The sequence below is a fragment of the Channa argus genome, chromosome 3, assembly GCF_033026475.1.
Source record: "Channa argus isolate prfri chromosome 3, Channa argus male v1.0, whole genome shotgun sequence".
Taxonomy (NCBI): domain Eukaryota; kingdom Metazoa; phylum Chordata; class Actinopteri; order Anabantiformes; family Channidae; genus Channa; species Channa argus.
Genome location: NC_090199.1, coordinates 18,841,184 through 18,865,873, shown reverse-complemented (window position 1 = coordinate 18,865,873; position 24,690 = coordinate 18,841,184). Strand labels below are relative to the sequence as shown.

At 38.4% G+C, this 24,690-nt stretch overlaps 1 protein-coding gene and 1 long non-coding RNA gene across 2 annotated transcripts in view; one reads left to right on the top strand and one right to left on the bottom strand.

Annotated features, from left to right (window-relative positions):
- LOC137123594 (sphingosine kinase 1-like) overlaps nucleotides 1-5,404 on the bottom strand; it is a 32,047-nt gene extending 26,643 nt beyond the window's left edge. Inside the window, exon 1 of the mRNA XM_067497595.1 lies at nucleotides 3,748-5,404. Coding sequence (XP_067353696.1) covers nucleotides 3,748-4,168 — 421 coding nt within the window. The 5' untranslated portion in view covers nucleotides 4,169-5,404. The remainder of the gene's footprint in view (nucleotides 1-3,747) is intronic.
- On the top strand, nucleotides 3,896-16,000 carry LOC137123598 (uncharacterized). The gene is made up of 3 exons (XR_010913864.1): nucleotides 3,896-4,028; nucleotides 7,392-7,575; nucleotides 15,529-16,000. It is a non-coding gene; the product is annotated as an uncharacterized lncRNA (long non-coding RNA).
- Nucleotides 16,001-24,690: the final 8,690 nt, after the last annotated feature.

Genomic DNA, 24,690 nt, shown 5'->3' with positions numbered 1-24,690 from the left:
ACCATGAATCAAGACTCCAGAATGAGTGTCATGTGCTCTACATTCTGTGAAGTCCCTTAAGGTAAATCATTAATTAGTAATGTGTTTTGATTCATTGCCATTGAAAAGATGTAGCCAACTGCTCAAGGCCGATGAAAACCCAAAGTGATTGATTTAATGAACCACTCTCTCTGCCGCAATCACGTGACTCATGGTAATGATAATGCTGACCACAGCTCGATTTAATGTATTTATTGACAACTTGAATCAATATCATTAGGAAAATCCTTGGCAATGAATCTGAACTGTCAACTAAAATTGTATAAGCAGAGGCTTTAATTCACAGAAGCTTCACACAACTGTGATAAAGAATAAATATTAAAAAAAAAAACAATGCAGGCTTAATCCGTTTGTGTCTTTTTGGTTTCCTGTTTCTATTGAACTAAAGCTTTAATTCCCTTACAACTTGTGTGCAATAATTAATTAATTTGATTATATAATTTAAAATCCTCAGTTTCATCACTGCTTTTGTCATTGTGAACTTTATGCTAGTCTCTAGTGTCTAATGTGCAAAATACCCACATCAAAACTGTATTTGCTCACTGTCTGGTCAGTACCATTCCACTTTGTGTTATTCTGTTCTTGATGGCCTTCTCACACCCACCCTTAGCCAGCAAAGACTGACTGAAGTGTAACCTCAGTCACCTCACATCTTCTGTAAAAGTTGCACACAAAAACTCGGTTTTTCAGCTGACACACAGGATTTTCTGTGAATTCTTCCTTTGGGAGGAAATAACACTTTAACAAAACACTAAAGAACAATAATTTCACAGCTAATTGTACTTAATAAACTGCCAACTGAGTGCATATGCTATAGACATATAATGTAAGACTGTGTTTGATACTGTATTTAAAACAAAACACTGTCACCTTCATAAGATTACATCTTCAGCAATATTCTCCCTGTCACAGGTCAACAAATCTTGTAGAAACAGATGTTTTATTAATAATACTGTGGGTACACCAGCAGTCAAGACAATGACACCAGCATCCATATTGATGACTGGACCACACATGCAGCACTGACCTCATTAGGACTAATGGATGCAGAGCTCCAGAAAATAATTTAGTATGGTTCAAAAGGCCTCTGGCACAACTTTTTCTACACAACTTCCTATAGACTGCTGCCCCTGAAATAATCAGCTTTCTGAATGGAGTTTGAAATTAACACACCATACACACACACACACACACACACACACCATTTTAAATACGTCGGCAAGTACAGTAAACCAGAAGTATAAATCTAAGCAGCCCATGTATTTACTCAGCAAAAGAACCTGTTTGACTCCAAGTTTTCAGTTCGACTGTTACTAAATATTTTTTTTAGTGATCTAACTGCAAATTCACCTTCTCGATTAATCAGACTGAAAAATTACTTAAATGTTCTTGTTTGTTTCCATCATCTCCTAAGCAAAGATAAAAAAAAGTGGTCACACTGCAGAAGGTCTTTTTAGGAATAAAATATCCACTGTATAGGAGCCAAGATATCATATCATATAAAAGAGTATTGTTGATCAGCTCTGCCTGTCTCGTCCTGGAGGAGTTTATACTCAAGTCAAAACTTCTTCACTAGTTCCCCATTAGCATTATGTTTGCTAAATGTATTAGTTAGTCCTCATCATTACAAACACAATAGAAAAACATGAATAAATAAAGCAAATTGTAAATTTGCTAGCTAGCTACAGCTGATACAATCTGCCAGTGAGTCAATTTGACAAAATAGTTGTCTACAAATGAAAATCTTTCTTTTGCTTACTTATATTTGAAATATAACCATTCCATGAAAAGTGCAATGAATTTTAAGTATTAAAGCATGAATCCCGAAATGGCGCCAGAAAAAGCAGTTGTTTCCGAGAAGTAGGTTTTAAGTACTTTATGTTAAGTAAGCCATGGACACATTTAGTAGAAAGAACTGTGTCCTGTAGAAAACTTGTTGGGTCACTGTCTCAGGTTCAACTTCACACACAATACTGTTTTGAATTACTATACCTCTGCTCTCCCGCATTCTGACAGTGACAGACAGTGTAGAACTGCAGCATAAAAATTGGCCTCTAGGCATTACATGAACTCAATAGCAGTAACGCATACTTTGTGTTTCTCAGGTGTCTTATGTTAAAATGTTTGTTTGCAAACTAGAGTTGCTGAAATGTTAGTCTTCTTACCACAGCAACCCTACTGGTTCTTTTAGAGTAGAAAAAAACTGTTCCAGATCCGCTGTGCAAACCTGAACTCACAGAAAAAGCCCAAAGGTCAAAAATTACAATTATTATTATTATTTTAAATATTTTTAAGCAATTGTTGTGTTCTGCAGTTTTGCATTCAGTTGTTCTTTGTTTCAAATTGGGATATTATTTACCTGCAGTAAAGACTAAAATATTTTGCTCAGTCCATATTTTTGACTGTTTTAGTTTCTAGTGATACCTTGTATTGTTCCAGCCATCAGACTGATCACTTTATAGACTCAAGCTGGTCAATTAGTTTTCTCTTATTTTATGAAGTCGTCGCCATAATTTGGTCTAATCAACTGTATAAACTCCATTCAAAATATAGAGATATTTGTTAGTATGATTTTTTTTTAAACACCTGAAAGTGATCTCCCCGTTTACGCCAGAAATATTCAGCCTTTCACTAACAGCTGAAGATCTGATAAGCTACAATAGATACTCTTGAAAATAAAGAAATAAAAATAATAATAAACTAGACACAATCACACACATTTGAGCATCAAATTCAATTTTTTTGAATTAATCTAAAAAATTATATGCTCCAAGTTAAAGTAATTGTGATTAAGTGTTTGGTAAAACACTGTGCACCACTAGGGCACTGGGAAGAAAGAGGCTTTAGAACAACACCTGCGGATACCTGCTGTTGAACTATCCTGGGCACTAATAAAAGCCCCTTAAATTATTTTGTCATTCAAATGGTGATTATTGTGAGGGTTGATAGACAGCTTTGTAAAACAATATTTTCATATCCAGTGTCACACACTACAATAAAGGGTTTTGCAAAAAGACTAACTGACCTTAAAAAAAAATGTTTGAAAATTGTCAGCTTGAGAAAAGATAACAGAACAGTGCTCATTGTTGCTTGAAAGCAGAATCAGAAGCATAAATTAAGCTAATTAAATCCACGATTTTAAAAAAGTATTTAAAAGGTTTACTTTTAAATTTTGAATCTACTTAGACTTCTTTAATGAATGTCTCTGCACAAATACCCACATTTTGAAGAAGAAAATGTTTGTTAGTATTCATAAATGGAATCAATGATTCACAAATCCGAATCTGTGTTTTAAGGAGTGAAATCATATTCTTGAGTTTTCACAAATAAAGCTTCTCTTAAATACATAATTCTAAATGTAGAAATGTTGATCTGGACTTGGTCGGAGGCGGTTTAAATGTAATAAAAGTAGTAATATTTCTACATGTGTCAGGACAGAAATTCTGTGATTACACAAACAGAATAAAGGTTTCACAAGTCTCACAACGTTTAGACAGTTCCTAGACAAAATTAACTTTAACTAGAAAGCTGGAAATCGGGCTCCAGAAATGGTTAAGGCTTTAAATGCCAGATACGCATCTGATGCCTCTTCAGAACAATAAGTAGAACAGTAAACAAAGAATACATTTCCCTTTGTTTTGACTTGTCCGGTGGATCAAGCTGCTGAACCAGCCCAAACTTGCGCTCCGGTTGCTAACGAAAACTCACCGTCTCTAAAATACTGGTAAAGTGCAGAGCGCTCTCGGACGGCGCGAGCCCACTTTTCCGCCTCCTCCTGGTTAGCGCGTGGCTCCTGGAGCGCGTCGAGGCGAAAGCACTGCTCCACTCTCTGCCGCCACGCGACGGAACTCACCCAGCGTCGTTTCAGCGGGTAGAAGTAGGCTACTAAGTACGCTGCCAGGTCCGCGGTGTCATCCTTGCAGTAAGACCGACACCCGACGCAGTCCTTCAGGCTGAGTACCACCTTGTTCCGCTCTACAGGTGCCGAGGTGAGCCTCTGGACAATGAGGTCCGTCTCGGTCAGACTCACTGCACACCGGACCTTTCGGTTACCAACGAGCGTGAATTCCCCGTACAGCGTAGCTGGGTTGCTGCCGGTGCCGTCCGTTACAGTTCTCCTCGTATCCATTCTGAGCGGACGCCGGTTTAAAGAGACCGAGCGCGGGGAGGTCCAGAATAAAGCAGCAGCCAAAATGTCACATAGCTACCACCGGGATGATACGAGCAAATTGAACTCTGAAGAGCACAAGCTTGCCTACCAGTGAAAAGAGTAACCACATCCGGCTACCTTTCAAAATAGAAGCAACACTTAACAGTTTTTTATGTTCGTCATAGCTACAAGGCAGTAGCTATGACCCCAATGTTTCTGTAGGACTATTTTTTATTAATAATGTATATTTTACAGTTGAACAGTAGACATACATGTAATTCTGACCAAATCAAAGGCTTGTCTCATTAGGGGAACGTGTTCCGCACGTTGATTTGGCATCGGTTTTTACGCCAGATGCCCTTCCTGCCTCATTTTGACCGGGCTCCGGACCGGCACCGGGGTGGCCCTGGTGGCTGGTCGGGGCCACACCTGGTGGGGTGGAGCCCGGTCAAAATGGGGCATGGGGCATATATAGTTCGCAAATGAAGAAATAGGTTCCCTTTGTGGTTGTAAGTGGCGGCTGCTGGCATGATTTCCACTCTGCTGCATTTCACACGGATCTTTTCTGTTGTTCAATAAATCTGCCAGTTGAAAAGAGACGAGATGCTGCTGTGTTAAATAAGTCAGAGACAATAGACTGCAAACTACAGCTACATAGAGCATCTCAGCTGGTTGCTTAGGGGGCAGTGTAGTCACAGACGGTCAGAGGGCACAAACTAACACCACCAAGTTGATCTAAGTGGAGTACAGAGATCTACTGTAAATGCATTATACCAGCTATTGGCTGCTGTAAATGTACAGATTATCTATAAAGGGTCAGTTTATGATACGTGCCAGAAAAGTCAATACAAGTAGTCTGCTTTATATAGAAATAACTTATTCTGTATAGAGGAAAATATTTCATGTGAGAACCAAATAATAAAAGGTTATTGCTGGAATATAGGTTCCATTTCACAGCAGACATTTTGACTTGTTGTAGTACAGTAGTTAGATATTATTGTCACTTATACCTGTACTTTTCCATACAGGAGTTACTAATAACATTAAGAGCGGCTTTTCTCTTTTCAAGTGTCCGACGGTAGAGTGACAGTGTGCACATAAACCATGAGACTAAAAGCCAAATAACTGAATGCAATGCCTTATATTTTATTAATCAAATTTGTTTACACCTCTAATTAACACTTTATCTCATTCTATCCATACATATACTGTTGCAAGATGATATAGGCATAACTGTGTTTTTCTTGACAAAAATGTTTGCTTTGTGTTTGTTTTTAAATTTAACCTGACCTTGCTGTTTCTGAAATGCTCTGACCCAGTCCTCTGACCATAACAGTTTTCTCATGTTTGCCCATTTCTACCACACCATAAATCCAGCATGTTGAAAATTAGAACTGGCTGTCTACTTACTGTTTAATAAATCTCAGACTCGTTTCTAGGTGGTCATAATGTTTTGGCTCACAGGTGTACTGTAAAAGATATGAAAGAACAGCATCTGCCTTAGAAATTAAATAAATCCCACATACAGTAATAAAGCCCTTTCTCTCTTCTGCAATAGATTTTGACCTATATGATAGTTTAATAGGCAGTCAGAGCAAAATATTATCAGAAACTACAGCAATAAATGACCTTAGATGGGAAGAGGCAGAGAATGTTTCCCACATTAAAATAAATCACAAAACTTTGATTTGTTTTAATTAGATTTGTTTAACTGTCTTAATGTGCTTGAATACATCAATAAACAAATCTGCAGCCTACACAGACAGACACATGAGGAAGCTCACAACTAGAAAGCCATTGATTAATTTGTCAGAGGATCAATTATAGAGATTTATGACTTAATTATGGTTCAAATTATGTCATTTTGATGTAATGGGCAGCAGGACCAGATGAATGTTTGTGCACTTAAATAAAAAACACTGCTGTTGCCCACCCAGACTACCATATGATTTTAAAAAGGACATTTACTAATGTATAGTACTTGTGTACATGCTTCTACTTTAATGGCCTAGTTAAATTTTCCTGCTTCATACATTTCACTACAATTACAAGTAGAATACTGTACGTTTTATATAGTGTAGCTTAAATAACCATTACCAAATCTTGCTGATAGTATTTCTTTTTTCCTGAATTGCAAGTCCCATACATTGTGTTTTCCATTGTGGTTTTGCTTCTATAAATATATGTGTAACTATTGCCACTATCTACAACATATTGATGTCTTCCAAAGCCACAAACATGGGAAAACAATTCCAAAAACATTAGTAAATAATCTTTGTAGTAGTATAAATTTAATAAAAACTCCTTTATTGTTTTGCATAATTTCGTCCTTTTTTATGCACTAATTCATTGTTTCTGCATCAGTACTACGTATCTGAACCACCCAAGATGTATTATCTTTCCCTGCACTTATGATTGACTGAAGTACATTTTGAAATTTAATAGTGAGTGACATGTACAATGTGTATGTTTACTGTGGTGCACAGGGGACCGCAGGTTATCTATTTAAATCTGGTCATGATCAGCAGGTGTCACACACACAATGCATCCATGCTGACCCCTGTCCACCGCAGGCTTTCATATCACCATTCACTTCTTGTTGTTTTTGAAAGGAGCAGTAGCTTCATTCAACCAACAGATGGCGGTGTTGGATTAGGAAGACTGACAATAAACGCTACACTATAATACATCCAGATTTAAATCTAGATTTTTCAAAAATCTTACAGCAGCCAAAAATGTCTTGCACTAATTTCTTCTATGTTTTTGTTCAAAGCAGAAGCTTAGCATAACTCAGTTAATCTCAAGCATATTTTATTCCATTTTTAAGGCAATAGTTCTGTATTATACTTCACCACATAAACTGAGATATACTATTTGACTTTTTACCCTAACATGTGATGCTTTGCACTTTTTAAATTTTTTGGTTTTAAATCCACACAGTATGATACAACAATAGGCTGTTTTTCTGTTGCATTATGGAATTGAAATTATTTTCAGCATGTGTATTTGATCACTTTCCCAATGCAGGTTCAAGGAAATCATCATATTTTGCCATCAGTGCCACTATAGGCATTATCATTTATCTTCATTGCTGGCACAGTGATGTATCTCCAGAGTGTATTGCTTTGAGGGAGTAATAAAGAAGTTGTCTGACTTCTTCTTGGTCAAATCACATCATTCTTGTGTTCTTGTTTTACTCCAGGTACTGGCACATGAACCATGGAGAAGATGAGGAGAGTGGGAGGAGTAGGAGTAGGAGGAAAGGGTATATGCAGATGGAAATTAGTAGTGACAATAAACACCTGGAGCCAGAGGGGAAATAAAACGATCTCATTCACATGCGACTCTTGTGCACTGCTGTTCATCCACTTCACACCAGAAGATAGGTAGGCATCACCTTAATTCCTGCTTTTCTGAATGCAGCTTTTCCCATAGCCATTAAGGCTTTACTTTAACCATGAACATATTATGTAATTTGCTGCAATGGGTGAAAATGCCTGTGAAAAAATGTGCATATTTCTTCAGCATGAGATCATTCTACACACTGTGGGCTCCACGACAAAAGAGCCCTTTCATTTCAAACTGCAGAGTGTGATGCTGATTTCCTAAAAGCTATTGATTGAAAAAGGCACAGCTGAGGAGTAGGAGAGGAGCCATGAATGGAGACTGTAGATACTGACTTCCACCATTCTCCAGCTGTGAGCTGTATTGCTGCCTGGTCTTGAAGGGGGGGAAGAGGGCTCTCTCTGTATTTGGTGTTTTTCAAAGGATTCAACAGACACTGGTGTAACTCATGTATTTGCTCAAGCATATAGTTTTGAGATGTTCATGGGAGATAAAAACAACCATGTTCTTACTGCATACTTTCAGCACAGGTGCCCCAGTTTGCTCTAATTGCAATCACTGGCATTCCTCACCATCTGGTTTCATCTCCTGAACATTGAAACAACATTAACTCAACTGATAAACAGCTAAACACTCATTGTGTGCTGTTTGGTGGGAAATTTGGTGCATATCAATACAGCCTATACATTTATCACCTTAATGCTTATATAACATGCCACTCACAGCCTGCCTCTGCCCTGTCACCAACCCACGCACGCACACACACACAGATAACTGAGTGGGAGGAAGAAATGCCATATACCTCAGCATTTAGTTAGCATTGGCATCCAACATGACAGATTGGCCGTCAGGGTCACTTAGTACTGATGGCTCGCAGAAAGGTTTCGCCTGTCTGCCTGGCTTGACTTCAGCTGCCCCTTAATTCTGCTCTGTTTCTTCAGATGCCTACTGTCTTTGTCAAGTCACTGCCATAAGAATTATGCAAACAGTGGAACATTCTAAACTGTAAAGTGATTTAATAGGTTGAGTCGATAGTAATGAACATTAGAAAAATGCAGCCTCATAAAGTGAAATTTATCATTTAAGACTAATAACATTAATGTTGACGGGGTGCATCATGGTGGATCAAATAATTTCAGGTAATTTCATGCAAAATTGTTCTTGATCCTCTGTAGATTAGTTACTGTGGAAACTGAAAATGTAATTTTGAGCAAGACCAAAGGTCTAGATCTGTGCTAGCAGCTGTGTGAGGCTGTACTAGACACAGCTGCTCACATGCTTTCAGTGACCATGCTAATATGCTGATAGTTAGTTGCTACAGTATGTTTGCTGGGTTCACCATGTAAGATTAGTGCTATTAATTAGTAACAAACAGAAAGTGGCCTACAGCTCAGGCTGGAGGCTATTCAGTCTTATTAAAATGACCTGATGATGGTTTATTCTAAAATGTCAGAAATGTCTGTATCAAACTTTATGGGAAGCCATCTAAGAGATGTTAGCATGAACGTCATGGCTTCACTAGATTAAAAGTCAGTGGATAAAGGAATTTTGGCTCTAGTATTAGTCATTTTCTTCTCTGAAGGAGAAACAAAGGAACCAACCTGCTAATGTCTCAAGGATGACTCCTGTCTTACCCGTTTCTCCTGAAATTCTCCTGAAATATATCTGATGAAATGAAAACTAAATGAAGCTGAAATGATACATTGTCTCAGAACAGAAAGCAGAAAGAAATTTCCTCTTTGTGGGATTAATCCTCTGGACACCGTCGTTATTTGAATCAAATTTAATATTAATATTTGCCAAAGAGATTATCTGTCTGTACCCAAGTGGTGGGAGGAGAACGACATATTCATGCAATTTCCTTTTATCCACACATGGCTAATAAACACTAAGAGAACTGGTTGTTTGTCCAACCAACAGACAAGGAAAACAAGAGCTTTGGGGATTTTAAGGTTACCAGAATCAGTAAATGATGGCTGCTTGTCACGACTAGGTGTGTTAGATGTAAAATAGGCACGTTAATATTACTATTACTTGTAATGTTTGAGTCAGTAGTGTAAGAAAGTAGACAGCTCTTTTTTTATAATTTGTCCAACCTGCATCACAACCAGTAGCAAACATCCTTAAAACACCAGGAGAAATAAAGCAGCATGGAGGACACACCGGGCCATCTTTAATTCAGCTCTCTCTCTCAGCTGCCACCCAGCAGCCATGGGGTATCCACAGGGCTGAGTCACTGGTTGAACTGAAGACAAGCCAAAAAGAGCAGACATGGGGAAGCCCAGTCTTCTCTCTCTGTAGTGGGGAGAATCAATCCTCATTAAATGTGGACATGGTTTATTGGGTCACCTCGACTCTCATGGCTTGGTCAGTGGAGCTTGACTGTGAGGGACCAAGCAGAGGCAGCTGAATTACCATGATGTATGAACACTGAAATGTGTCACAGGGGGTGATATGCACTCTTGCAAAATGACTGAACAAATTTGCCTGACCTGATTAGAGGGAGTCCATGTAACTCTTGCAATGCAACATTGTTGCAGAAACACACATCATGGCTAGTGGGCATCACTGACACATCCCAGGGGGAGAGATGTAGTCGTGTGCTGGACATGTTGTAAACTGTCAGCCAGTAGAAATCAGATCTCTGCATGTATGTGTCTGGTTATTTAACCTACAGGGCTGTTTATATCTTTCTGCAACATATTTATGATCAAATAATTGATAATTGGTACTGCCTGGAGCTTGGAGGGTTAACCATGGTGCTGGAGAAAAGGTTGTTGTTGTCAGTCATTAGGCTTCGTCCTCTGGGCACTGTGGATATCTACACCAAATGACATGGAAATCCATTGAGCATTTGCTGAAAATTTTCTGCCTGGACCAAAATGATGGATTACCATGGCTAAAAATGAACATGAACTTAAAGCATTTTATTCCATTTTTATGTGCCATATGTTTTTCTGTTGTCCCTCTTTGGGGCGAGGCGCCTCAATAACAATTAAAGAAAGCATAAAGCAAAAGTAATTTTACAAAGAGATGCTGAACAGTGGGTGTCCACAAACCTTTAGCAATGCAGTGTAAAGCAGATTTGATCAAATCCTGTTCATTTTGCCAAGAAATGTTTGTCTTTGCAGAAACATTTGAACTAAGGTTAAAAATTAAGTTTGGTTATTTATGGCGGTAGCTACAACAGTACATGTAGAGTATCAGGCTGCTCACTGCAGTGTTTCTCCATCATCTCATTTCCTCCATCCCAGTGTCAACCACAGTGTCTGCTCTCACTATGCTTCTATTGGATGTGACCTATTAGAATTGGCTCTTCTGTATATTGCTGCTCATTTCCTGAAGTGGCAGCCTGCTGGTGCTGAGAGAGGGGAACAAACATATTATGCCAGTTCAATGGACACCGTTTTATTCTCAAAACCTGTCCAACTAACTCAAGCCCCCTAACAAAGACCTCAGCATACAAAACCAATCAGGAAGAGAGAAATTGTAGGCGTTTGTAACTGTGTACGTCTGAGTGGGTTTGCTTGTTGAGGATTTGGAGGAGCGTTATTGTTGTTGGTGCGTGTTAATTGCCTTTGAGTGGCATCTTATCAGACTTTTGCTGTTGCTGCAGGAGGCCACTGCTGCTGATTAGGAGGTGCTCTCATTACTGTGTGGATTACCTCGAAGCACTTTCATTTGCAGACATTTTGAACAACAATGGAAAAGAATGGTGTCACTTGGATAAAAATATTAAAATCACCCACACATGTCCATCTTGCTCCAGATACTGTGTTTGTTTAAAAATGTACAATGAACCATTTTCTAGTGAAGCACCACTAATATTTATAATATACATGTTAATACAGACTGATTCGGTTACTTAACTCCTGTTGCTCACCAGTAAGAAATGATCAAGTCATCATGAGTTAGAATCATCATGTAGAAAAATATGCCACCAAATTAATTGTAATCCAGTTACGAAGAAAGGGCTAACTTTGTTCTATGATTTAGCCCTTACTGAAGCAGAGTTTATCATGCATCAATTATAGTGTAGTGGATAGAAAACATATATCCATGTAAATGAGTTTTTTTAGACTAATTAGTCATAGCAGAAGCAGCTATAACATCACTTGCAAGCTGTGAGACTATATCTGCATTCAGAAATGAAGTAAATATATGTGATAAATAAATGTTAAGTCAATAAATAAAGAAACCGTGTTGAATAAATACAGGCCTATGTTACCACTGTGCTTGCGTGGCCCCATTGGAGAATGATGTAGCCAGTGGATCTTCACAGTTGACCCCTGTTTCATGCTACATTAACCGTGTCACTCCTGCCAGTTTGGTCACAGTATTGAATCGATGGCTAAATGTTCTACATCTTTTTTATTGACAGTCAACAGCACAAATAAAAGTTCACTCCTGCTCCTGTGGTTGCTGCCAGTCCTCCCGCTCAACCTTTCCCTATGTTGACATTCAAAGTCTAGTGGACAGATGATTAAGTCTGCAGAGCAAATGTGGTCCCCCGTGGTTGGGGAAGAATGAGGGCCTTTATCAGTCCCTACATTTTTATTAGAAACCATGGCTCTCTGCCCTTCATTAGATACACTCCCCTGATCTGCCACAGTGCACAGGAAGACCATATTCATTACTGCAGCTGCTCTACTTTACTGAGCACAAAAAAGCCCTGCTTTCACCTTGTAATTTGAGTCAGACAGGCTCATCAAGGCAGGAGGGAACAGTGAGCTATGGAAGCGATGCTGCCACTATCTGCAGACATTTGTGTTCTGCCTTGATTACACAGGCAAATATAGAGTGTGGGCTTGCCAGAGGCGATGTTCCTGAGGACATATTAGGCACATTAGTTTCCCCCGCTTCTACCAGTAGTGTAGTTTGACTGGAGGGATTGTGTAGACAATTGTCGCAAGGACAAACTGAGACATTTACGATAATAGATTTCTTAATAGAGTAGATGCATAATGTTTGGCCATATTCCTGTCACAGTGGTGGTTTTGGTCCCTATTCAAAAATGACTCTGTGGCCTGGTGGTCCCAGTGGAATGTAAATTGAATGCACACTGATGTCCTTGGGACAACAAACAGGAAGGTAGCCTTAATATCAACAAGGTTTCAATCGTTTATATAATCAGGAAGGAAATAACAGGATCTCATTTGTTGGCAAAAGGAAATGGCCCAGCTCGTAAAAAGATGAAAGCAGTGTTGACTGCAGGGATCCAGTACATAGAGGCTACAGTAAATCACCATTAAACATGTCCTTTGGTGGTGTGTGTGTGTTTGTGTGTGTGAATTAGGGGGGTACCTTTAAATAAAGACACAACATGTGTCCATCCGTGTAAACATTGTGTTTATTTCTGCTCTGGCAGCAGAGTGTGGACAAAGCGTCAGCAGGTCATTCCAGGAATAGTCCACTCCACAGTGCTTTTTCAGTTGACTAGTTATACACTTGGGTGTAAAATTACTTTCTTGTTCTGAATGTCAAATACCAGCTGAGGAGGGGACATTGTTGTATGAAAGTCAAGGTTACTAAGAAAGCTGCAGTCAAGGTTGTCTCTTGTTGTTTATATGCTGTTTAACAAAACCAGTTAAAAAAAAGTCTCTCACTTTCAAATGTCTCTTTGGGACAAAAGTAGCAATCACAAATCATAAATTACGACGCATGATTTCTATGGATCAGTTTGAGTGGAGAAACACCTGCTGTGGTTTAATCAAGACAGAGTGGGGAACTCTGGGCTGTTTCCTGTGTTTTTATTTCTCCCGTGAAGCTTCTGGGGAAAAGAGAAAAAAGGTTAGCTTGACCTGTTATTGCCAACTAAATAATCACATGAAAAAACATTGTGTGAATTTAGAATTAAAAGGCTTCATCAGACATTATTTTCATCCAACTTGAAATCACATTACTGTTATTATATATAATATATTTATAATGTTATAACTAGTTTTTGCAACTCAACCAATATGTGGTAAATGTTTAAATCTTTTCACATATCAGATATAATTTGATTTATTTATTTGTTTATTTGTGGCAACCATATGCAAAGTATTTTACCAGGCTTTCAAACTCACTTCATTATTCCAGACCTGGTTACTGTCTATTTAGCTTGTGTATGTGTGCAGACATGATGACAGGGGTTAGACTCAGAGCTACGATCCTGGCTGTGATAACTCTAGCTTGTCGAAGCAAAAATGCTGAGACAAATGTGGAAGCATAAGAGTCCACTTAATATACCAGAGTGTGGCAGCAGCAGAAACAAGCAAGAGTAAATTATATCAAAATAAAGGACCAAGAGCATTTGAAGAAATTGAATATTTGAATCTACTGCCTTATTTTGAATTGTGTTTAGACAAACATAAAAACTTGCAATTTTAAAATGACTGACATTTTGTAACAATTATGCATCTGAAAACAAGTAGTTTGTTTTCCCAAATATTTTAAACCTTTTGTTTATTGTCCTGCATATTACAAAGTACCACCTTCCGATGCATGCAAGCATTAACTGATTTAACATCAAAACACTGTTTTAAAAAAATATAAATCATTTACATTCTTTATTATTTAAAAAATAATGTTTAGTATTATTATTTAATCAAATATTATTTACTCAGAAAATCTTTATGTTGCCTGTGCTTCTGCTTCATAAAAGGCAACCTATATTTAGCATATAAATGTATGACCTCAAAAAAGACAAGTTCACTGTTCACATCTAAATTCACATTTTAGTCAACAGATCTTTTCCTCCCACTACAGTCACTATATGCACAATTTTCTCGTGAGACAACAAAATGGGACTCACCAGCTGTTTGGCCATGGACCCGAAAACAGCCTCTACATCCAAGACCCATATCTGTGTGGAGAGAGAAGAGGGGTGGAAAATTAAGTATTTCATCATTTGGAGAGAAATATTGCAAAGTGGTATTGGCTTATGCTGCTTTTGATCACAGCAGACCCAGTTCTGAGCAAACGGACTTGATGGAAAGTCCGTTTGGAAAGTTAATCAGCCAGCGGGAAGTGCTTACGCTTCCTGCACTAACAAACAGGTACCGTAGTTTAAATAAGTTCAGGTGCCAAGGACAATCTTCAGAGATCAATGTAACAACTGATGAACACATATTGTTTTAAATGTTTGAACGGAAAGAATTTGAAATCCTAATTAGAATTCTCACATCTAATTATAGACGCAATAAGCCAAATCTCAAAATACCAAAGGGTTCATACTTTTGTTTAAAATCTTTTAAATATGACTATTAACATCTGTAAATCATGCTGATTATATCATATATATCACTGATATCGTAACAATCTGTCAAACATTTTGAATCAGTCGTATTTGGAAAATATAATTTTATTATGAATTAAAATCCAACACACAGCTGGAAACAGGTTCAACAGGCAGATTCGTCCTATTTGTTCTAAAAGTAACTGTAATATTAACTTCATAAACACTGTAACATTATAAAACAACCATTTTAGCTCATTAAGTAAATTAAATAATACATTAGTTCACATTTTACTCAGTTTTACAATAACGTTCTGTCATTTAAAACTGAAATACAGGTTAAACTCTAAAAGCTATTGCTCTACAGATTTTTTGACCAATATTTTTGTGCACAGGACAAACTGATATGTAATCTGTACCAAATCAAGCTTAGCACATTAATGATTGAGTTCTTTGAATAAATTTATTGTTGCAGCTTTGAAAGAAAATTTAACATGTCTAGCAGTAATTGTTCTCTTTTTTTTATTTCACATATATTTTTCAGCTCTGACACAACGTAGTTTAAAGAAAAGTAAAGGAAAAGAGACTGTATAATTAACCTAATATTGACGGCAGTTGGAGAAAAAAATAATACCTAGCAGCTCTGAATTCAGTCTGTTCATAATTAATGTGTGAAACACCTTAACAAAGTCTATTCCCAGAAAAGGAAAAACCCAAACATTTAGGCCACTTTGTTTTGTGTGGCTCTTACTCTGTGGTTTTGTCTCTTTTCTAGACTCCCTTCTCGAACATCCAGTGATCTGGCAACAATGCATCAGTCGTTCGGCTGTCTCCTTTGCTCGCAATGATGACCTCTCCACTCACTGTGTGCTGGGTCTCCACAGTGACCATGTCTTCCCCCAGACCAACAGCTCCTAAACTGTAACTCAAATCTAGAAACTGATATGCTCCCACACGGAGATATACTGTAGGTGCCAACTGTATCTAGTTATAGTGTGGTTACCAGTATAAATGGTGTGACTACTGTCTCATAATCAGTGTAAACAAATCTAGATGACCTTTATCATCTTTTGCATTAAAAACATTAGCAGATTTGCAGCTTCATCAGAATGATGGAGGTTTCACCTACGAAATATGCTCCTGCTAAGCCTGATTTGTTTGTGCTTTCCCTGTCCGAGGATGCCTACTGCACATGTCTGGGGTAATAAAACACATTTATTTTTTATGTGCTTTCAGTGTCATGTTTCTAAATTATGCAACTGCTCATGCAGTACATTGGTATTTTATTAAAGCTTTAGAAAATACTTCAGATGCTTCATCTTTAAACATGTCTAAAATGTTTGAAATGTGGGTAAAAATCTGGTTTGACCCAAACAAACGTATGGTTTGGAGTTTGTATTTAAGCTTTAAAAGTCATAAAGTGGTGTTCATCATGTTGCTGAACAAAAATTGTCATAAAGTTCTGTTTGCCATAGAGCTTATTTCTATAATAATCCCAATGCAAATGTAAAAGTCTTTGTAAGTTGTCCTACAAACAAAGCTCGTCCCTTCAGCATGCTATGGCACATTTATCATTCGTTACCTGAGGTGGATGTCTGGCAGCACACCAATCCTCACTTCTCATGATCTCTTCTGCTCTGCACACAGGACGGCTCCTTCTGGCCTGAGTCTTTTGGAAATCTGAGGAGGAGGAGGAAGTAAAGGAGGAAAGGGAGAAGTTACAAGGTCAGGGTGGGCAGAACTGTGCATTATTATAACAAAATAAGAGAGAGAGAAAATTGTGAGGAACTCTTGTTAAAGTAATAAGTGACACTATGATGGTGGGATAAATATTGCCACTCCAATCACATAAAATGTAGCAGATCCATCCATTGATCCATTATCTGTCACCACTTATCCTTTTTGGGTCACGGGGGGATGGACCCTATCCCAGCTGTAATCGGGCAAAAGGCAGAGTACACCCTGTACAGGTCACCAGTCTATGGCGGGGCCACAGGGAGACATACACAGACAGACGACCATTCGCACTCTCATTCACACCTACGGGCAATTTTGGATTCACTAATTAACCTAACATGCATATTTGCTGACTCAAGGAGGAAACCAGAGTATGCAACCCATGCAAGCAATTGGAAAACATGCAAACTACACACATAAAGGCCACGGCCAGCTGGGGCACAAACCCGCAGATTTAAAGTATTAAATCTTAATATGATTAAGAAGTCAGACAGTGGGGAGAGATGGAGGTAAGATGACCCAGAGGGGTCAATGAATCACTCATGCGGTCATAAATTCAGAAAGCATCCATTATTTCTATTTATACAGTGATGGAAACACACCAAAATAGTTAATGCTGATTCTTACAATGGTGCAAAAATGGGCTGTTTTTTACCCTAAATAATAAAAACTGGATTATAGCTGTTTAGTCTTAACCAAACTGCTATGTCTGCAGTTTGGTTAGTGTTTGGTATAAAGACATGAGGTTTAGACACTAAATACAAGTTGTTAAACCTACAGTGTGCAACATTTTTCACATATGTTTACATATAGATAGAAATATGCTCCAACACTTACAGTATCTTAATGTGTAGAACAGACTCACTGCAGGCCAGATTCTAAAACTGTTTTAGTAAGGCTCAAAGTCCTTTGCTTTGCTGATCCATCCTACCAAACCAACTACTTAAAGGCAAAGTTTTCTGTGGCTAAACACTAGGTGACATTGCAGCCTCCATTCATCTCCCTATGGTATGAGAACATAATCATCCACTGGTTACAGTCCCCACAAAAACATAATCACATTTGCAGTGTAGTCGCATAAGATTAGAATTTGTAGGAGACAAAATTGTTTGGTTTGTCATGAAAATTATAGAAAAAGTAAAATCCAAGACCCCCTACACAATGAACACTAAATGGGAAGTCACATCCCTTGGAGAAAATGAGAGAACAGCTGTTAAGGAAAGAAACAACATTACTGTGCCCAACAACTGGTAAGACAATCCAGAGAGTTTCGATTAATGGCAAAAGACTCAAAATACTGACTGGTCAAGTCTTTGGAGTTACATAAATAAGAAGAAAGTAAAGGAAGTGAAGCAGCAGAAGCAAAGTGGGTCTTTACAGTCAAGGGCAGAGAAGGAGCTTGCAGAAGTTGCCCCACCAGTTACATTGCCTTAATTCAAAGACAGTTTGCAAACTCACAAAAAAGTGGTAATTGAGCAGTTTAGCATGAAAAGTTTGCAGAAACTAACATGACTGAATAGGTTAACTTGTGTAGTTTTATAGTGTACCTTGAATGAATTTATTATAGCTTCCCAGACACACTTGATTGTTTTCTGCTGAAATTCTGCCATTATTTAAATGGTTACTTCACCAAATTTCAATTTGCTTTCGATGGTTTTAGTTTAGGGTGTAAATGTAAATAATATGACATCACCCGGAGGAGTTTTTCATCAATAGGAGTTCAGGGGATGTCATCTGAGAGAGTTCTGGAGAGGCAGGTTCACCATGATTGCAAACTCCATAGATGAGCAACCAGATGACATAATCTGAGCTGAAGGTTCCTCCAAGTGATGTCATCTGGAGGCATTTTTTTAGCTAAATGACATAGTTTTAGAAACATTTTTATAAAGATAAGTCAAGGGGATGTTTATTGGCATTTATGTATGAAGAAGCAACTTCAAAATTCGTGAAGGCGTCCTTTAAAAGTCAGAAACCCGGGACACAAACAAACTGACAACGTGTGATTCCTGGTTGATAAACCTGAAAAGAAGCCAACAGAAAGAGCTCATGAAGAGAGGGAAAATAAACAGATGGAGGAAAAGGAATGTATCAGAATGAGACTCAAATTAAGAAGAAAATCACAGCAGCGCTGATGAGAGTGATGCTCCCATCCCACATGATGACACTGAGAGCTCTGACTTCTGTTAGTCAGATCCAAACACAGAAGCTACCATTACATCGGCTTGGTTAACAGCCCCGAGTGCAACAAAGTGAGTGTGTGAATGATTTCTCAAAAGAATCCGAGGGATCACTGGGAGAAACCCACATTTGAACTCAAGGAAAAAGAGGAGGCATCTTTGCCACTGATTGATGTCAACCTCAAAAGGTTGGAGGAACTGCAGGAGAGGAGTAATAAGTCATATTTGCCTGAAGCCTTGATGAGAGCTATGTTGAATAGTCATTTGTGATTCTTCAGCGGCCTTGAAACTCTAACTCCTGGTTTGTTCTTAGTTTCAAAAAGGTGACTCTGCTTGTTATATAGCAATATAGTTTTTTATTTTTTTATAGTTTTTTTTAAATTATAGTTATATTGCAAAATGGCCATATAAAACTGATTTTACTAAATTAGGTATTTTTTGCTGAGTGCTGAAAATAATCCATTAGCAGGGCTGTTTGATCACTTGCCTTTAACATGTCATATTTGTGATTAAAATACCAATCTTCTTACACTGGAAATCCTTTTCCATTTCACCGCTCTGCATATCTAATTCAGCCTTTCAGCTGCTGAACACAATATAATTATCTGTTATCTGTGTGTTTAGGTAAATGTCCCCAATTCCAAAAAAGTTGGCAGGATGCGTAAAACGTAAATAAAAACAGAATGCAATCATTTGCAAATCTCATTAACCCATATTTGAGACATTTTGCCATTTCATGGAAAATATTAGCTCAGTTTGAATGTGATGACAGCCACACATTGTGCACCTGTATAATTAAAAACGATATTGCTATGGATGAGAGGCATTTCATAATAATTCCTCACAATTTGTCTTCTAGCTTTCTAGCCCTGTGACATTTTTTTTTATACATTTTTCTGTTATCCGCCAACATTTTGCATGATTTATAATCTTTAAAGTCAAGAGCCAACCCTGAAGTCTATATATCATAGTGAGGGCATTCGTGAAAAAACAAAAAAAGCCTCATAAAGGACTTTGTATCCCAGCATCAGCTTTTTCAGTTTGTTTGTGTCACTGCGGCTCTCAACATAATAATCTTGGCATTTGCAATCAGTTTCTACTCAGCTCAGAATAGCATCCAGCTCTCGGAGATTCCCTTCAGTGACCAAACAGGCACTGTGAGGCTGCCCAGCCGAGAAAGGCAAAACCATTTCACAGTAATCAGAGCGCTTTTCCCAGTATGCAGTCACCTTGGAATCAATTCAAGCCCCAAACCATAATGTTATTCACACCGCATAATTGCTTTTTTTGTCTGTAGGTGTCGAACATTGTAATGAGCCAAAGATCCAAGGCCAGACCCAGCCTGGAGGTTGAGCTTAAGCAGGCAGATAAGAAAATGTCTCTAGCATACTGGTGTCTACTTTGTCACGCCCCAGCTTTAGATATGGATCGGCAGCTGACGTGCTATACTACAAATCATGTTGCAGAGCAACAACCTGAGGATGATGGCACCTAAGTCTATTTATTCTAAAATATATACATCAATGCAAAACTAGAGAACATGAAGAAAGCAAAAAAATGTAATGTTTAAAAACCTGCAGGTTCCAAGTGATAAAACTGGACCAGACAGAATGTGAATGAATCTTTTCAACACTGTACAAGCAGAGAGTCAGAAAGAATGTGGGTACAAATGATCACGAAATAATTGAATAAAACAATTGATGACAAGGTTTTCTTAATTACAAAATCATAGAAAGCATATACATTTAACCAGAGGTAGGTTTTCTGAGACTCATCCGATCACTACAGAATTAAACATGATTACTTCAACCATGTAGTATGTCAGTCCTAATTAGTGGGAGCATATGCACACAGCAGCACCGGCCTGAGGGTGCTCATTAAAGCTGGAATGGATCACATAAAGGCCAAACGTTGGTGATAGTAAGTGTGTGTGTGTGTGTGTGTGTGTGTGGCTTTGCTTGAATAAGACTCAGTGCATGGATGGAAAAGGTTGAGCTGAACAGGTGTTCTCATTTGTAACAAAGACAAAAACGTGCACTTTATCTAAGGTCAGCAACAATTAGACAGATTAAAAATGAGAAAGTTAAATTATAACCCCAATTGCAAAAACATAGGGAAGATGTGAAAATGTAAATAAAAACTGAATGCAATTATTTGCAAATCTCATCAACCCATATTTTATTCATAACAGAACATATGAGATGTTGGAACTAAGACATTTTACCATTTCATGGAAAATATTAGCTCATTTTGAATTTTAAGGCAGCAACACATCTCAAAAAAGTTAAAAGAGAGGTAACAAAAGGCTGCATAAGTAATTTCCACAAATCAAAAACAAACGGACTAGCATTTGATAACTACTTAGGTTAAATGGAAACAGGTCAGTAACATGACTGGGTATAAAAGGAGAATTTTAGAGAAGCAGAGCCTCTCAAATGTGAAGATGGGCAAAGGTTCACCAATCTGTCTAAAAATTGTGAAACAATTTCAGAAAAATGGTCCTTTGTTCCTAAAATTGCAAAGACTTTGAAGATCCCATCATCTACAATATATAATATGATCAAAAGATAAAGAGAATCCGGAGGAATCTCTGTGCACAAGGGAAAAGGCCAAATGTGTAAACTGGATGAGTGTGATTTTTGGGTCCTCAGGTGACACTGCATTAAAAACAGGCATGATTATCTACTGGATATCACTGCATGGGCTCAGGAACACTTCCAAAAATCATTATCTGTGAACACAGTTCACGGTGCAATCCACAATTGTAAGTTAAAGCTGTATCATGCAAAGACGAAGCCATATATGAACACAATCCAGAATTGCTGCCTTGTCTATGGCGTGGGCAGCTTGCACATCTGAAAAGGCAAAATCAATGCTTAAAAGTACGTAGAGGTACAGCAACATATGCTCTTATCCAGACAATGTCTCTTTCAGAAAAGGTCTTGCATTCAGCAAGACAGTGCTTAACCACATGCTGCATCCATCACAAACGCTTAGCTTCAAAAGAGAAGAGTCCAGGTGCTGAACTGGCCTGCTTGCAGTCCAGACCTTTCACCTATAGAAAACATTTGGCGCATCATAAAACAAAACATCCAGCAACAAAGGTCCAGGACTGTTGAGCAGTCAGAATCTTGAATCAGACAAGAATGGGACAACAGTCCTCTCCTAGACTTCAACTGTCTCCTCACTTCCCAGATGTTTACAGAAAGTTGTTGAAAACAGAGGGCATTCTACACAGTGGTAAACATCATCCTCTTCCAACTTTTTTGAGATGTGTTGCTGCCATCAATTCAAATTGAGCTAATAGTTTACATGAAATGTAAAAATGTCTCAGTTTCAACATCTGATATGTTGTTTATGTTCTATTGTGAATAATGTTGATGAGGTTTGCAAATCATTGCATTCTGTTTTTATTTACATTTTACACATTTTCCCAACTTTTTTGGAATCGGGGTTGTACACTAAGCCATGTCTTCAGGTACAGCAGTTAAGTCCAAGTCAGGTCTCTAGTGGGTTTTTGACAATATAAAAGAGACCCATGTTTTATATTCAAACTACCACATTGTAAACCTCTCCCCTGATAAGACACAGTGAAGTGTTTAAACAACACCAACTTACGTCTTTGCCGGGTTGAGGAAATGATGACGGAGTAGGAGAGCAAGAGTGGACAGAAACATGATGGTGGTGCACATGGTTTCCAGAGGCCCACCACCCTGCAGCCAAAAAGACGTAGATCGTGGATCCACTCACCAGGACTAAGGAGGCTTCCAGGTGACCGGGTGCTTGTCTCTCACCAACCTCTCTGGATCAAGAACACAGGGGGATTAGTCAGACCCAGATTAGAGAAGATGACATGGTGAATTACTGAGGCACAGCACTGCTGCACGTCTAAGCTATGTTGTGATGTGTTTGCATTTATCGTGCATAATTCAGACATTCACTGCCTAATCTCTAACGAATTGCAGCTGCCTACAGGCTTTTGACTGTGCCACCTGAGGTATTTTGCAAACAGCATTTCTTCGATTTTTCACTATAATATTACCTTTAAATCCAGGCTGTATCGTTCCTTCACCATCCTCGAGCACTTCACCTGATCATCACCCGACTGCTCACCTGCTCCTTCAGTATTAGCAGCTCTTATTACACATGCTCATAGCTCTCATCTGTCAATTGTGTTTCTCATCCCAGTGTCATATTTACCTCACACTGTAGTTACCAGAATTTAGTTTGACTTGTCAAAATGTTTCTAACTTGTAAAAAGGTTGAAAATAATTACAATGTTTGAAAAGCTCCAAAATATCCAAGTTGGTGCTCCAAATACAGAAGTAGACAGAACCCAGACAAAAAATAACCCCTCATTTCAGCCAAAGTCTGATTCATATTCATATTCATAAAGTTCATATTATTTAAATAAACCCAATTGTAAATGCTATAATGCTTTATATTCAACACTTAGTATCAGCTGGACAACACCAGGCTTCACTTTCCTGTTATGAACCTGTACAAATGTATGTATTCCACTCTAGTAGTATTACATGATGATCACTGTAAAGTGGAACAGAAATAATTAAAGAGTGCTCCAAGATAGACACTGGTAGACACACAAAAACACACAGAATAAATCCTAAGCTCCCTGTTCTCTGTCTTATTAGTCTAGAGTTATATTTTTTGCAGACACCAGTACGTGGACATTCTCAAGCCATGGATGGCATTTATCACAACAGCATCAGTGACTCTACTGTCACCACCCTGTCATGAAACCACTGGTGCATGGACGGGAAACAGATGAAAGTTCACACAAGTGGATGTCAGGAATGTCAAGTTGGGGGGATGTGACTGTGCATCTCATCTGCAGCTTTGAGACGTGCTCATGGCCCCTAACTGGAAAATTCTTCAGGCCTCCTCTCAAGCTTTGTGTTGATGGAGAGCTGCTCAGACTTACCAACAAAAAATCAGGGGCTTTAAGTGTCATAGAGCTATTATTTGTTCAGTGCTGTGTGCTATGCTCTGGCCTCCTTTAACCTAATATATTAAGTGATTTAACAAAGTAGTATTTTGAGTATTTTAGGCAGTTAACACCTCGGGGCTTCAACATACACCGTATGGTGTGAACAATAGTTATAGTCTGTATGGCAGTTTTTTCCTACCCTGCATGTGCAACATGTAGTACATTTTGTAAGCCTAAAAACTCTAATCTTAAGTCGTATTTATTTGCTTTTTCTTCCAAAGAAACCACCTCCTGGTAACTGAGCGAACTCCATCTACTAAGAGAGACAACGTGAAAGCCAGTAAGTGGACCTTGAGTTAAGTAGGTATTGTAGTTGCCCATTTCTCAGATAGTAAAGCAGGTAGCTGTTAACCGCAGCGTTAGTAGTTTGAACTCCTCCTCCTGTCCACGTGTTGCTCCAGGCAAGCATGTGAATAAGAGGTGCTGTCACTTAATCTAAAACCTTTTAAAGACTGTGAATTTACTTGGTATTGGTGAAGTTGGATGTATGTGAAGTTCATTAACATTTTCAAAGCTGCATTAATTGATTTTGGACCACTTTCAGGCAGCGAAAGAATATCATAATTACTTTAATGACATGTTGGCAGCATGGTGGTGGGATGATTAGTGCTGTTCGTGGACCTAATCCAAGCTGGCCTGTATGTGGTTTCATGTCCCCATAATTGCATTGTTTTTTTCTGGGTCCATTGGTTCCTTCCTGAAATCTGCAGGTTGATTGGTGAACGTTAATTAAGTGGCCAAGGCAAGTGTGCCTCATCTCTACCACAGCTCCTGAGGGTGATATCTGTCTCTTTAGCTGCTAAATCCTCCACTTTATTCACAAGCTGGTTGCTGACTTTGTCAGATGTTTGATGCTGTGCAGATATTGGTTAGCAAACTAGCTAAAACTCACATTATCATTTGACACATTGCTTCAGTGTAGACTGAAGTTGAGTATTTCTACAATGTGGTACTGCACAAGATCTGAGCACTTCTTGCACCACTGGTTACAGTTTACATTCTGAATAACTGGTTA